The following is a 15542-nucleotide window of genomic DNA, read 5'->3' on the forward strand; positions in this document are numbered from 1 at the left end:
AAATTTACTTGTTCTCAGCAAGAGCATTGCTTTTAATAAATCCGAATTTCAAGCTACATTTACCCACTAGAAGGCGGGGGAGGGGGAAAACTCATCCCAAGGTTGCAAGAAAATACTAACACGAAATGAAAAATTTTAATTTATCAAATCGACGATACAACAACATCAGCAGCAATCTTCGTTGAACACCATCTCATTTACATGGAATTATGAAAATTAGTTCGCTTCTGTTACGTTGTTCTCTGCTATGAATTTAGTTGGCAACCATGTTTAACCGCACATTTTGAAAAATAACCAACATTTGCGACATTATTTTCTAATTAAAAATTTGTCGAGATGTTGCAAACGAAATTACACTGAATTATTTATTCTTATGCAAATGAAAGAAAATTAATCAAAAGGATTTCCCTGAATAGATGGCAAAGATCCCATTCTCGGAAATTTGCCACCCAACCCCCATTCAGTGAGTTATGAATTATGACCATGGCTATGTCCTGCTGTAATGTATAGGAATTTAGCTGTGGAAAAGCGTACAAAACCAAAACACAGCTTCAATACAATGCCATTGTAATTGGATTTTTTTTTGTGATTTTCATAAAACAATCAACTCATTAACCGTTAACACCTGTCTCGTTTTTATTAGAAATGAGTTTTCTTATTACCTTTGGGCTGTTTAAATTCATTGAATTGTTTGCATGAAGGTAGTGTGATAAGTAGTTGGACCAAAGTTATCGTTGGGAATTTCTAAAATTTATCAAAAAAGTATTACTCACAATAAAAAGGCACACAAATTAAAAAAAAAAATACACACAAAAAGTGACATAAATTTTCCAAAGAAAAAATATGATTCAGATGAATTTGTATTATTTTTATCAGTAAAATGTAACAAAAAAATAATATTCACCGCATGATTTCACTACCCCCCTTATAAGTTGCTAAACTTGAAATAGAACTTTCAAATTAACAAAAATTTTTAAAACTTTGAAAGTCTACAGACTTTGGTCATAATTTGTTTCGTATGCAGCAAAAGTTGTCTGCCATCCTGGCCATAGTCAATGTACCAAAAATGTAACACATCACGCTTTGATTACCTAAGGACATATGGCTTTGAAAACCTGAAGAGTATGGACATGCAACCTGCTGCTGCGATGTGCAAATAATTTTGTGGGTGTCACACAAAATGAGGTAACAACTTTGTCCTTGTCCTCTAATGACTAAGGCATTGCTTATTTCAGACTTTTGCGAGTAAATTTTAGCAAACACAAGAAACTGAAATCTTCTTCATTAATCATCAAAATGATTAATGATAGTCCAACCATGGCAGACAAAGTCAGAGCATTTGTGTTTGACTGCAGGGGTTTTTGTCCAATTATATTTAAAATTTTTTAAATGAATTTTTAAAAAGCATTGAATGAAGGTGATATTTCATATTATTTAATAAAAGAGGTATATGAATAAGGGGAAGATCTTAGAATTTAACGAGTCATTGATCTTTAAAATAATTATAACAAGGAAAAAGGAACTAAGTAAAAAGACATATATGTTATATTTTATTATGTCTAATGATTTTTCCAATAATATAGTTTTTATTAAATTTCGATTTTATTTAACCTTTTTTCCAGCTGGTAATCCTAGTGATGATGCCGAAGTAATTGGCTATCCACGCCGCGTATCCACTAGAACTGATGATGACGACGACTTCAAGGATTTCAAGGGCGTTATCGATACCGGCTCAGGTTATCCCTTCTTCCAACCAAATCCATCAGTTCTTCACTTTGGATTCTTTGATTCATTTGATGGTAAGTACTTCATTTAAACACAGACAAAAACACGTAAAGCCTATTTCACATATTCGAAGCAAAAGCTTTCATTCTACTGAAACGAAAAAAAGCAGCAGTTTTAAACATCCTAGAAGTGTTTCCAATATTGGGGATTTTTCCCCAAAATTGGAATATTTTTTTGGGGACGAAGTTGGAGACTTTTTGGAAGGGTTTTCGAAATCTGTGTAAAAAAACTGGCTTACAGAAGGACATCGAATCCTCAAAATATTGAATCCACGAGATAATTATAGTGCAAATAGAGCATTTGAGCTAGAAACAGACGCTGGATTTTATTTGGGGCTAATTTACATATTATTCTGTTTGGCTAAGACATATTTCTACTATTATGAAATCAAGATCTCGGAGCGAAAAGTTATTCATAAAAATAAATATTATGAACATTTTGCATGTCGGCCGATTTTGAACAACTTGTTCATATTGAACGATCACCCAATTTTATATCTTGAGTATTTATAAGTAAAGTTTTGTTCATACATGATAATCGATCTTCCATAATTATTTTTATACCCTCCACCATAGGATGGGGGTATATTAACTTTGTCATTCCGTTTGTAACACATCGAAATATTGATCTAAGACCCCATAAAGTATATATATTCTGGGTCGTGGTGAAATTCTGAGTCGATCTAAGCATGTCCGTCCGTCCGTCCGTCTGTTGAAATCACGCTAACTTCCGAACGAAACAAGCTATCGACTTGAAACTTGGCACAAGTAGCTGTTATTGATGTAGGTCGGACGGTATTGCAAATGGGCCATATCGGTCCACTTTTACGTATAACCCCCATATAAACGGACCCCCAACTTTGGCTTGCGAGGCCTCTAAGAGAAGCAAATTTCATCCGATGCGGCTGAAATTTGGTACATGGTGTTAGTATATGGTCTGTAACAACCATGCAAAAATTGGTCCACATCGGTCCATAATTATATATAGCCCCCATATAAACCGATCCCCCGATTTGGCTTGCGGAGTCTATAACAGAAGCAAATTTCATCCGATCCTGCTGAAATTTGGTACATGGTGTTAGTATATGGTCTCTAACAACCATGCAAAAATTGGTCCACATCGGTCCATAATTACATATAGCCCCCATATAAACCGATCCCCCGATTTGGCTTGCAGAGCCTCTAAGAGAAAAAAAATTTCATCTGATCCGGTTGAAATTTGGTACATGATGTTAGTATATGGTCTCTAATGACCATGCCTAACTAGGTCCATATCGGTCCATAATTATATATAGCCCCCATATAAACCGATCACTAGATTTGACCTCCGGAGCCTCTTGAAAGACCAAAATTCATTTGATTCAGTTGAAATTTGGTACGTGATGTTAATATATGACCTCAAACACCCATGCAAAAATTGGTCGATATCGGTCCATAATTATATATAGGCCCCATTAAAACCGATCCCCAGATTTGACCTCCGGAGCACCTTGGAAGAGAAAAATTCTTCCCATTCGGTTGAAATTTGGTACGTGATGTTAGTATATGGTATCCAACAACCATGCAGAAATTGGATCCTATCAGTCCATAATTATATATAGCTCCCATATACACCGATCGCCAGATTTGACCTCCGGTGCCTTTTGGAGAAGCAAAATTCATCCGATCTGGAATCGGTTTATATTAGGGCTATATATAATTATGGACCGATATGGACCAATTCCGGCATAGTTGTTAGAGACCATAGACTAACCCCATGTTCCAAATTTCAACCGGATCGGATGAAATTTGCTTCTCTTAGACATTCCGCAAACCAAATCTGGGGATAGGTTTATATGGAGGATATATAAAATTATTGACCGATGTCGACTAATTTTTGCATGGTTGTTAGAGACCATATACTAACCCCATGTTCCAAATTTCAGCCGGATGGGATGAAATTTGTTTCTCTTAGAGGCTCCGCAAACCAAATCTGGGGATCGGTTTATATGGGTGCTATATATAGTTATATACCGATGTCGACTAATTTTTGCATGGTCGTTAGAGACCATATACTAATACCATGTACCAAATTTCAGCCGGATCGGATGGAATTTACTCATCAAAGACGCTCTGCAAGCCAAATCTGGGTTCCGTTTATATGAGGGCTATACGTAAAAGTGAACCGATATGGCTCATTTGCAATACCATCCGACCTACATCAATTGCAACTACTTTTGCCGAGTTTCAAGTCTATAGCTTGTTTCATTCGGAAGTTAGCGTGATTTCAACAGACGGACGGACATGCTTAGATCGACTCAGAATTTCACCGCGACCCAGAATATATATACTTTACGGGGTCTTAGAGCAATATTTCGATGTGTTACAAACGGAATGACAAAGTTAATATACCCCCATCCTATGGTGGAGGGTATAAATAAGCAATTTAAATACCTTTCAAATATTTTTAGTTCTTGATCGGTTTATATAGAAGAGTCTATAAATAAATATGAACCGATATGAACCAATTTTCGCATGGTAATTATGGGACTGAATTTCAACAATGGTCGAAAGAAGTTAATTCCTCTATGAGGCTCTGGGAGCCAAATTTTGGAGGCCGGGTCGGTCGGCATATACGACCATCACATACCAAATTTCAAGCCGATCTAAGGAAATAAAATTTTGGGAAAATTTTCTACGGAAATAAAACTTTGACAAAATTTTCTAAAGAAATGCAAATTTTAGAAAATTTTATATAGAAATAAAATTTGTACAAAATTTTATATAGAAATAAAATATTGGCCAAATTTTACATAGAAATAAAATTTTGATAAAATTTGAGTGGGCGGACGGACGGACGGACGGACGGACATGCATAGATCGACTCAGAATTTCACCACGACGCAGAATATATATACTTTATGGGGTCTTAGAGCAATATTTCGATGTGTTAAAACGGAATGACAAAGGTAATATACCTACCATCCTATGGTGGAGGGTATACAAATTAATAATATAGCGCTATGCTTTTTTCCATAAAATACCAAGAAGTGGTCTGATATAGCCTATTGCAATACCATCTGACCTACAACCATAACAGCTACTTTAGTCAATTTTTAAGCCGATAGTCTATGTTATGTCGTTCGGAAGTTAGCGTTAATTAAATGTACGGACGAACGAACATTGCGACAAATATTTCTATACGTTACGCAGAAAACAAAGCCCGTTGTTAAACTGATACTAAAATGCTCTTATATTTATAGGAAAAAAAAGTTATTTTGTTTTGAACTACATTGTGGTTAAAATGGCAATAATCTGGCGCCTATGATTTGTTTGTTAGTTTTTAATTCATTTTTGCTTTTCGCGAAAGATGAATTTCGTAAATGGTAGATACAAATCCAAAAATGTTAGTAAATTTTCTTTAATTTAATTACTCCCCAAATTGTGAAAACAATCTAGTTAAATTTTCTCTTGATATAGTTTGTTTTTCCCATAACATAGCATTCTTTTTTTTTTTTTTGCTGTGTAAAAATGAAATGACAAACCTAAGTTGAATTGTCAAGAAGACTTGAAGGCTTTTCAGGCAGATCTCCTTGTCACATAACATTGCATCCCTTCTTTACTATAAGTAATTGGGAATTTAATTTTAAATTAAAATAAATTCGTGGACTCCAATCACATACGCACCATGGTCCAGTAGTTACTGCATTATTCATACGCTTCAATGAACCATGAACATCATCACTTGACAGGGTGTTTAACCTGTCACTTTCCACTCAAATTGAAGTTGTTAACACTTTAATTAATTGCTCGCATGTAAAAAACGCAAAAGTTGAACTTAAACTGAACTAAAGGAAAATTTTCAAAAAAAAGTACGTTTCACACTTTAATGAGATGCAATGCAAAAACGCAGGTTAAAAAATATAAATTTTCTTTTTATTATGAGGCTAACAAGTCGTACAGCAAAAAAAAAAAAAACAAAGTGAAGAAAACAATGACAACCAGTCGATGACGATAATGATGATTGCAAGGACAATTGAATAAACATGGGACACTATGGACTGACCGAGCAGCTAGACGATCGACATCAGCAGTTGATATAATTAATTTCGCCAACATGAAATTCAATAATTGTTTGTTGTAAAAATAATAATAAGCAATTGAATAAAAATGCTATCGAGATATCCTCTGAAACACACACTCCCTCATACACAAAGTGAGAGAAAGAGCAATACCAAAAGAGAGATATACGAATAAAATTAATGCAAAACCGTTAAATGTAATAAAAGCATGAACACTCACCCATACACATTCATTTATTCAAGTATACAGATGCTATCTACCATACAAATGCCAACACATTACCACTTGCATACTTGAATGCACAGAACGATAGTCAATGTAGATTGCCGATAAAGATATTGGACCATGGTTGCCACAGTTGGTAGAATTCTACCAAAAATGGTATATTTTTTTCCTGTTTGGTGGCTTGGTAGATTTTGCAGAATATTTTTCTCCAACTACGAGCTAAAAAGGTTTACCAAAATTTCTATGGAAATAAAATTTTGACAAAGATTTCTATAGAAACAAAATTTTGACCATATTTTCTACGGAAATAAAACTTTGACAAAATTTTCTTTAGATGTAAAACTTTGACAACATTTTCTATATAAATAAAACTTTGACAAAATTTTCTATAGAAATACAATTTTGACAAAATTTTCTACGGAAATAAAATTTTGACAAAATTTTCTATAGAAATAAAATTTTGACAAAATTTTCTTTAGGAATAAAATTTCCATAAAAGTTACTATAGAAATAAAATTTTGACAAAATTTTCTATTGAAATAAAATTCTGATAAAATTTTCTATGGAAATAAAATTTTAACAAAATTTTCTACGGAAATAAAATCTTGACAAAATTTTCTATAGGAATAAAATTTTCTGTAAAATAAAATTTTGACAACATTTTCTATAGAAATAAAATTTTGACAAAATTTTCTACGAAAATAAAATTTTGACAAAGTTTTCTATAGAAATATAATTTTGACAAAATTTTCTTTAGGAATACAATTTTCATAAAAGTTACTATAGAAATAAAATTTTGACAAAATTTTCTATTGAAATAAAATTTTGACAAAAGTTTCTATGGACATAAAATTTTAACAAAATTTTCTATAGAAATAAAATTTTGACTAAGTTTTCTATAGAAATAAAATGTTTACCAAAATTTCTATAAAAATAAAATATCTACCAAAATTGCTATAGAAATAAAATTTTGACAAAATTTTATTTCTGTAGAAAATTTTGTTTCAATAGAAATAAAATTTTGACAAAATTTTCTATAGAAACAAAATTTTGACAAAATTTTCTATGGAAATAAACCTTTGCGAATATTTTCTATAGAATAAAAGTTTGACAATATTTTCTATAGAAATAAAATTTTGACAAAATTTTTTTCTATAGCAATAAAATCTGGACAATGTTCGTTCTATAGAAATACAGCTGTGACCAAATTTTCTATAGAAATAAAATTTTTACAAATTTTTCTATAGAAATAAAATGTTGCCAAAATTTTCTATAAAAATAAAATTTTACCAAAATTTCTATAAAAATAAAATGTTTACCAAAATTGCTATAGAAATAAAATTTTGACAAAATTTTGTTTCTATAGTTACAAAATTTTGACAAAATTTTCTATAGAAATAAAATTTTGAAAAAATTTTCTATAAAAACAAAATTTTGAAAAAATTTTCTATAGAAATAATATTTTGACAAAATTTCTATCGAAATAAAATTTTGACAAAATTTTCTATGAAAATAAAATTCCGACAAAAATTTTTTATAGAAATAAAATTTTGAAAAAATTTTCTATAGAAATAAAATTTTGACAAAATTTTCTAAAAAAATAAAATGTTTACCAAAATTTCTATAAAAATAAAATATCTACCAAAATTGCTATAGAAATAAAATTTTGACAAAATTTTGTTTCAATAGAAATAAAATTTTGACAAAATTTTCTATAGAAATAAAATTTCGACGAATTTTTCCATAGAAATAAAACTTTGAGAATATTTTCTATAGAATAAACCTTTGGCAAAATTTTCTTTAGAGATAAAATTTTGACAAAATTTTCTATAGGAACAAAATTTTGACAAAATTTCCTATAGGAACAAAATTTTGGCAAAATTTTGACAAAATTTTCTATAGGAACAAAATTTTGACAACATTTTCTATAGAAATAAAATTTTAACAAAATTTTCTATAGGAACAAAATTTTGACAAAATTTTCTATAGGTACAAAATATGGACAAAATTTAGAAATAAAATTTTGACAAAATTTTCTATAGAAATAAAATTTTGAAAAAATTGTCTATAAAAATAAAATTTTGAAAAAATTTTCTATAGGAAAAATATATCGAAATAAAATTTTGACAAAATTTTCTATAGAAATAAAATTTCGACAAAATTTTTTATAGAAGTAAAATTTTGAAATAAAATTTTGAAAAAATTTTCTATAGAAATAAAGTGTTGACAAAATTTTCTATAAAAATGAAATGTTTACCAAAATTTCTATAAAAATTAAATGTTTACCAAAATAAAATTTTGACTAAATTTTATTTCTGTAGAAAATTTTGTTTCTGTAGAAAATAGGGAGCCACCGTGGTGCAATGGTTAGCATGCCCGCCTTGCATACACAAGGTCGTGGGTTCGATTCCTGCTACGACCGAACACCAAAAAGTTTTTCAGCGGTGGATTATCCCACCTCAGTAATGCTGGTGACATTTCTGAGGGTTTCAAAGTTTCTCTAAGATGTTTCACTGGAATGTGGAACGCCGTTCGGACTCTGCTATAAAAAGGAGGTCCCTTGTCATTGAGCTTAACATGGAATCGGGCAGCACTCAGTGATAAGAGAGAAGTTCACCACTGTGGTATCACAATGGACTGAATAGTCTAAGTGAGCCTGATACATCGGGCTGCCACATAACCTAACCTAACCTATAAAAATAAAATTTGGACAAATTTTCTATAGAAATAAAATTTTGACGAATTTTTCTATAGAAATAAAACTTTGAAAATATTTTCTATAGAATAAAATTTTGACAATATTTTCTATAGAAATAACATTTTGACAAAATTTCTATAGAAATTAAATTTTGACAAAATTTTCTATAGAAAAAAATTTTGACAAAATTTTTTATAGAAATAAAATTTTGAAAAAAAAAATATAGAAATAAAATTTGGCAAAATAAAATTTTGAAAAAAATTTTCAATAGAAATAAAATGTTGACAAAATTTTCTATAAATAAATAAATTTTCTATAAAATAAATGTTTACCAAAATTGCTATAGAAATAAAATTTTGACAACATTTTATTTCTGTAGAAAATTTTGTTTCTATAGAAATAAAATTTTGACAAATTTTCTATAGAAATAAAATGTTGACGAATTTTTCTATAGAAATAAAACTTTGAGAATATTTTCTATAGAATAAAATTTTGATAACATTTTCTATAGAAATAAAATTTTAACAAAATTTTCTATAGCAATAAAATTTTGACAAAATTTTTTATAGAAATAAAATTTTGCCAAAATTTTCTTTAGAAATAAACTTTTGAAAAAAATTTTCTATAGAAATAAAATTTTGACAAATTTATATATAAAATGTTTACAAAACTTGCTATAGAAATAAAATGTTGGCAAAATTTTATTTCTATACAAAATTTTGTTTGTATAGAAATAAAGTTTTGACAAAATGTTCTTTTGAAATAAAATTTTGGCGAAATTTTCTATAGAAATAAAATTTTTGACGAAATGTTCTATAAAAATAAAATTTTGCCATTTTTCGGTTTGGTAGTTTTTGGTTAAATTTTCCCCAAATTTTGGTAGATTATTTATGACTCAAGTGGCAACCGTGTATTGGACACTAAATGTCTGCATTTGAGTGTGTGTGTGTATATGTACGTTTGTATATCATCGCAGTAGTGTAACCAGCAACAGTATCAGCAACGATTACAATACACAATCGTGGTGAGTGGATATGCAGATAATATTGAGTGCTATATTGCACATTCAAAATGCGACTATCTGTATGTGTGTATTTGTGTGTATGAGAAAGATGATATGAAAGCAATGCATTGCAATGCAATGCAATGAGATGAGTTTATGTCGAAAATCGTTGACAATATACAGCATTTGCACCATTGTGAGGTGACAATTTTACGCAACATAAAATTTTAATTAATTCGAATTTTATTACAACACCAGAACAGACATAACGAACAGACACTACCTCACATCCTGCTGAGTGATATGCTCACTTTCATATAACTACTGGGCACCCCCATAAAAGCAATGAAGTTGATAGTCGGATGGAGAAATTGTTAGGGATTTTATACTAAAGGCCCAAAAGCTTTTATGGAGTGAATATCAGATAATTATAGGCTAAGTCTCCATTTTTGCTACATCAGTGTGGAAAATGTAACAAAATATCCTATTCCGTAATTTACCATAAATTGTATTAAAAACTATAGTAGAAGACCCCTTCAACCTTAAGAGTAGATTAAAGGCCTTTCAACATTTTTCTGGGTCCTTTATTGTGCCATTGTGCAAGTGCATCACATTTATTGTATGCCTTAATAATGACATTATGATACTGTACATATATGTTGATGACTTAAAAGGTCATATTAAATTGCATTTATAAACACAACCTCCAATTCCAACAAGTCATATATGGAGATGGGTTAATAGAGAAGCTATCCCTAAATGTGATCTAAAATGAGCCATTTACTTCCCATCATACAAAAGTTTGTAGAATTTTAATATATGAACGGACTCAGAATTCTATTGCAATTAAGAATACTAGGGAGATCCAATGAATCCGAAAACTACAAAAAAATATCAAACCTTTCGTAAAAGCGTCCATTTATTTTCCATCATCATCTTCTCTGAACTCTATATATGTGGCCCAACGATACTCCGACCTTTTGAAGCCATCTGAAATTATGGGTATCTTTTCTGAGACCCAGTAAACAGTCATGCGTGGCCTCTTCACATTGCTATTCGGGCAAAAATTTAAACATGGCAAAAAAATATACCAAATTTAAAAAATCTCATTTTAATCTTTCGATCAATAGTTTGCGGTTAGTATGAAAAATTTTTTCTTCCAAATAAATGGTTTATTATTTTATTTTAGAAGTCTATTTCAGTATATGCAATATTATATAGTATACTCTCTCCTATTACCGCAAATGTTTTGTGTATATAAATACTTCTGCAAAAAAGCGATTTTGTCCACATTTTATTTGTATAGAAAATTTGGTCCACATTTTATTTCTAATTTTCCAAATTTTATTTCTATAGATTTGTTCAAAATCTTATTTCTATAGAAAATTTTTTCAATATTTTATTTCTATGGAAAATTTTATCAAAATTTTATTTCTATGGAAAATATTGTCCAAATTTTATTTCTACAGAAAATTTTGTCCAAATTTTATTTCTGTAGAAAATGTTGTCCAAATTGTATTTCTATAGAAAATTTTTTAAAAATTTTATTTCTATAGAAAACTTTGTCAAAATTTTATTTCTATAGAAAAATTTATTTATGTAGAATATTTTGACATTGTTTTTTTTTTTGAAAATTTTATCAACATTTGTTTTCTATAGAAAATTTTGTCAAAATGTTATTCCCATAGAAAATTTTGTCAAAATTTTATTTCTATAGAAAATTTTATCAGAATTTTATTTCTATAGAAAATTTTGTTAAAATTTAATTTCTCTAGAAAATTTTTCCCAAATTTTACTTTATAGAAAATTTTGTCAAAATTTTATTTCTACAAAAAATTTTGGCGAAATTTTAATTCTATAGAAAATTTTGTTAATATTTTATTTTTATAGAAAAATTTGGCAAAAGTTTATTTCCATGGACAATTTTTTCAAAATTTTATTTCTACACACAAAAAAATTTCACGAAAAATTTTCCAATTAAAATTTTAATTGAGTTTTAAAAAATATTCAATTAAAAATTTTATTCATTCAACAAATTTTTTAATTGAAACAAAAATCAATCACAAAAATAATAGTATCAATTAATTTTTAATTGGATCAATTAACTTTTTAATTGACCTTCAATTAATTTTTTAATTGATACTATCATTTCTGTGATTGAAGACATTTCAATTAAAAATTAATTGGATCAACTAATTTCGTGATTGAATCAGAAAAAAAATTTTTTGTTTGTATAGAATATTTTGTCAACATTTTATTTCTACAGAAAACTTTGTCAACACGTTATTTCTATAGAATATTTTGTCAACATTTTATTTCTAAAGAAAATTTTTTTAAAATTTTATTTCTATAGAAAATTTTCTGTAACAGTTTTTGTCAAAATTTTATTTCTATACAAAATATTCTCTCATCCGACCCGGCTGAAATTTGGTACATGGTGTTAGTATATGGTCTCTAACAACCATGCACAAATTGGTCAACATCGGTCCATAATTATATATAGCCCCCATATACACCGATCCTCCGATTTGGCTTGCGGAGCCTCTAAAAGAAGCAAATTTTCGATCCGGTTGGAATTTGGTACATGGTGTTAGTATATGGTCTCTAACAACCATGCACAAATTGGTCCACATCAGTCCATAATTATATATAGCCCCCATATAAACCGATCCTCCGATTTGGCTTGCGGAGCCTCTTAGAGGAGCAAAAGTTATCCGATCCGCTTGAAATCTGCTACGTGGTGTTAGTATATTGTATCTAACAACCATGGCAAAATTGGTCCATAATTATATATAGCCCCCATATAAGCCGATCCCCAGATTTGACCTCCGGAGCCTCTTAGAGGAGCAAAATTCATCCGATCCGGTTGAAATTTGGTACGTGGTATTAGTATATGGTCTCTAACAACCATGCAATAATTGGTCCATATCGGTCCATAATTATATATAGCCCCCATACAAACCGTTCCCCAGATTTGATCTCCGGAGCATCTTGGAGGAGCAAAATTCATCCGATCCGGTTGAAATTTGCATCGTGGTGTTAGTATAAGGCCGTTAATAAGCATGCCAAATTTGGTCCGTATCGGTCTATAGTTATATATAGCCGATCCCCAATCACACAAAAATTGGTCCATATCGGTTCATAATCATGGTTGCCCCTCGAGCCAAAAATAATCTACCAAAATTTTATTTTTATAGAAAACATTATCAAATTGTTATTTCTATAGAAAATTTTGTCAAAATTTTATTTCTATAGAAAATATTGTCAAAATTTTATTTCTATAAAAAATTTTTTCCAAATTTTATTTTTATAGAAAATTTCGGCAAAATTCTATTTCAATGGACAATTTTGTCAAAATTTTATTTCTATAGAATATTTTGTCACCATTTTATTTCTACAGAAAACTTTGTCATAACGTTACTTCTATAGATAATTTTGTCAAAATTTTGTTTCATTGGAAAATTTTGTTAATGTTTTATTTCTACAGAAAATTTTCTGTAGAAGTTTTTGTTAAAATTTTATTTCTATACAAAATATTCTCAAAATTTTATTTCTATACAAATTTTGTCAAAATTTTATTCCTATAGTAAATTTTATCAAAATTGTGTTTCTATAGAAAATTTTGTCAAAATTTTATTTCTATAGAAAATTTTGTCAAATTTTTATTTCTATAGAAAATTTTGTAAAAAATTTTATTTCTATGGAAAATTTTATTTCTATAGAAAATTTTATAAAAATTTTATTTCAATAGAAAATTTGCCAAAATTTTATTTCTATAGAAAATTTTGTCGGAATTATATTTCTATAGAAAATTTTGTCAAAATTTTATTTCTATATAAAATTTTGTCAAAATTTTATTTCTATAGTAAATTTTATCAAAATTGTGTTTCTATAGAAAATTTTGTCAAAATTTTATTTCAATAGAAAATTTTGTCATATTTTTATTTCTATAGAAAATTTTGTAAAAAATTTTATTTCTATGGAAAATTTTATTTCTATAGAAAATTTTATCAAAATTTTATTTCTATAGAAAATTTTGTCAAAATTTTATTTCTATAGAAAATTTTGTCAAAATTTTATTTCTATAGAATTTTTTTTCGGAATTATATTTTTATAGAAAATTTTTTCCAAATTTTATTTCTATAGAAATTTTTGTTAAAATTTATTTTTATATAAAATTTTATCAAAATTGTATGTCTATAGAAATTTTTTTTTCAAAATTTTATTTCTATGAAAAATTTGGTCAATATTTTATTTCTATATAAAATTTTACTCAAAATTTTATTTCTATAGAAAATTATGCCAAAATTTTATTCCCATGGATTTTTTTTTCAAAATTTTATTTCTATAGAAAATTTTGTCAAAATTTTATTTTTATGAAAAATTTGGTCAATATTTTATTTCTATATCAAATTTTGTACAAATTTTATTTCTATATAAAATTTTCTCAAAATTTTATTTCTATCGAAAATTTTGTAAAAATATTATTTAATAACTTCCGAATGAAAAAAGCTAACGATTTGAAACTTGGCACAATTAGCTTATCGGATAGTCAGATAGATCCCCAGATTTGACTTCTAGAGGCTCTTCAAAGAGCACAAATTTCATTCCATCGACTTGAAATTTGGTATGTGATATTAGTATATGCCGACCGACTCGACCCCCAAAATTTGGCTTCCGGAGCCTCATGGAGGAATGAGTTTCATTCGATCTGGTTGAAATTTAGCCCCATAATTACTAGAGGTGTGCACGTGACACGAAATTGTCGTGGCTCACGAAAATTTTCGTAACTCACGCTGATTGTAGCGGTGTGAGTGTGATTAACCAAACAAATGTTGTGCGTGAGCGTGAGTCACGAAAATAATATCTTCGTTAGTGTGCGTAAGTAACGAATTTCGGAAAAACACGCTCACGAAAATAATCCCGCTTACGAACACAAAATGCTTACGAGTTCAATTCATATATAATTTTAGTGACATCCTAAGTGTTAAAAGTTTTATAACGCTCTCGATTCTAATCATACTCATATTTTCAGTCAGGTTCTATAGGTAACTTACTCATAAAATTATTCGTGAGTCACGAGGTTTCTCGTGAGTAATAATTCGATTTTGGATAATAGTTTTTAGTCGAATTTTGTTGGCAATTCATGGAGGGGGGGCGTAAGATTCGCCCTGACCTAACATTCGGTAGTATAAAATTTATTTTCATTCTTCTTATTCTGCGGATGCCGTTTAAAGAACGTACTGCGCAATACTAAATTATTTTTGTTTTAGTATTGAATCACGCGATGAGACTAAGAACATAGCTGATCTTAGGGGTTTTTGATTAAAATTAATTACTTTCTTTACTTTGCCCCACGTTGGGCGCCTACAGTTTACTGCTATTGGTGATTTCTATTTTGTTTTCAGTTTCATTTCCATTTTACACTTCATTAAACAATTATTACAATGTATTCTCAATTGAATGTGGTATTTGGTATTAGGCCTCATATATCTAATGGCACTAGCAAACCGAATTCCATGTTGGCATACATTCAACGCCTTCTACAAAAAAACAAAAATGTGACAATACTCCTTATGTTCTATTGGCGTTATTTTGTTTTTGTTGTCTCCAATTGGCAATAGAATACTGTCAAGTGAAACCTTATGCAATAACACAATAGAAATTCAAGGTAAATAAGCTAATACTGTCGGTGCCAGCCAGAAATGCATTCCGATGTCAGAATTTGCAACAACAAAACTGCTTTCTCGGGCAAACCAAAACGCAACAA

At 29.1% G+C, this 15542-nt stretch overlaps 1 protein-coding gene across 2 annotated transcripts in view; it reads left to right on the top strand.

The window, feature by feature from the left end:
- vir-1 (virus-induced RNA 1) overlaps positions 1-15542 on the top strand; it is a 219812-nt gene that overhangs the window by 158421 nt on the left and 45849 nt on the right. For both annotated transcript variants that reach the window (XM_075296961.1, XM_075296962.1), the window contains exon 3: positions 1623-1799. In XM_075296961.1, coding sequence (XP_075153076.1) covers positions 1623-1799 — 177 coding nt within the window. The remainder of the gene's footprint in view (positions 1-1622; positions 1800-15542) is intronic.

The sequence above is a fragment of the Haematobia irritans genome, chromosome 2 (genome assembly GCF_050003625.1).
Source record: "Haematobia irritans isolate KBUSLIRL chromosome 2, ASM5000362v1, whole genome shotgun sequence".
Classification (NCBI taxonomy): domain Eukaryota; kingdom Metazoa; phylum Arthropoda; class Insecta; order Diptera; family Muscidae; genus Haematobia; species Haematobia irritans.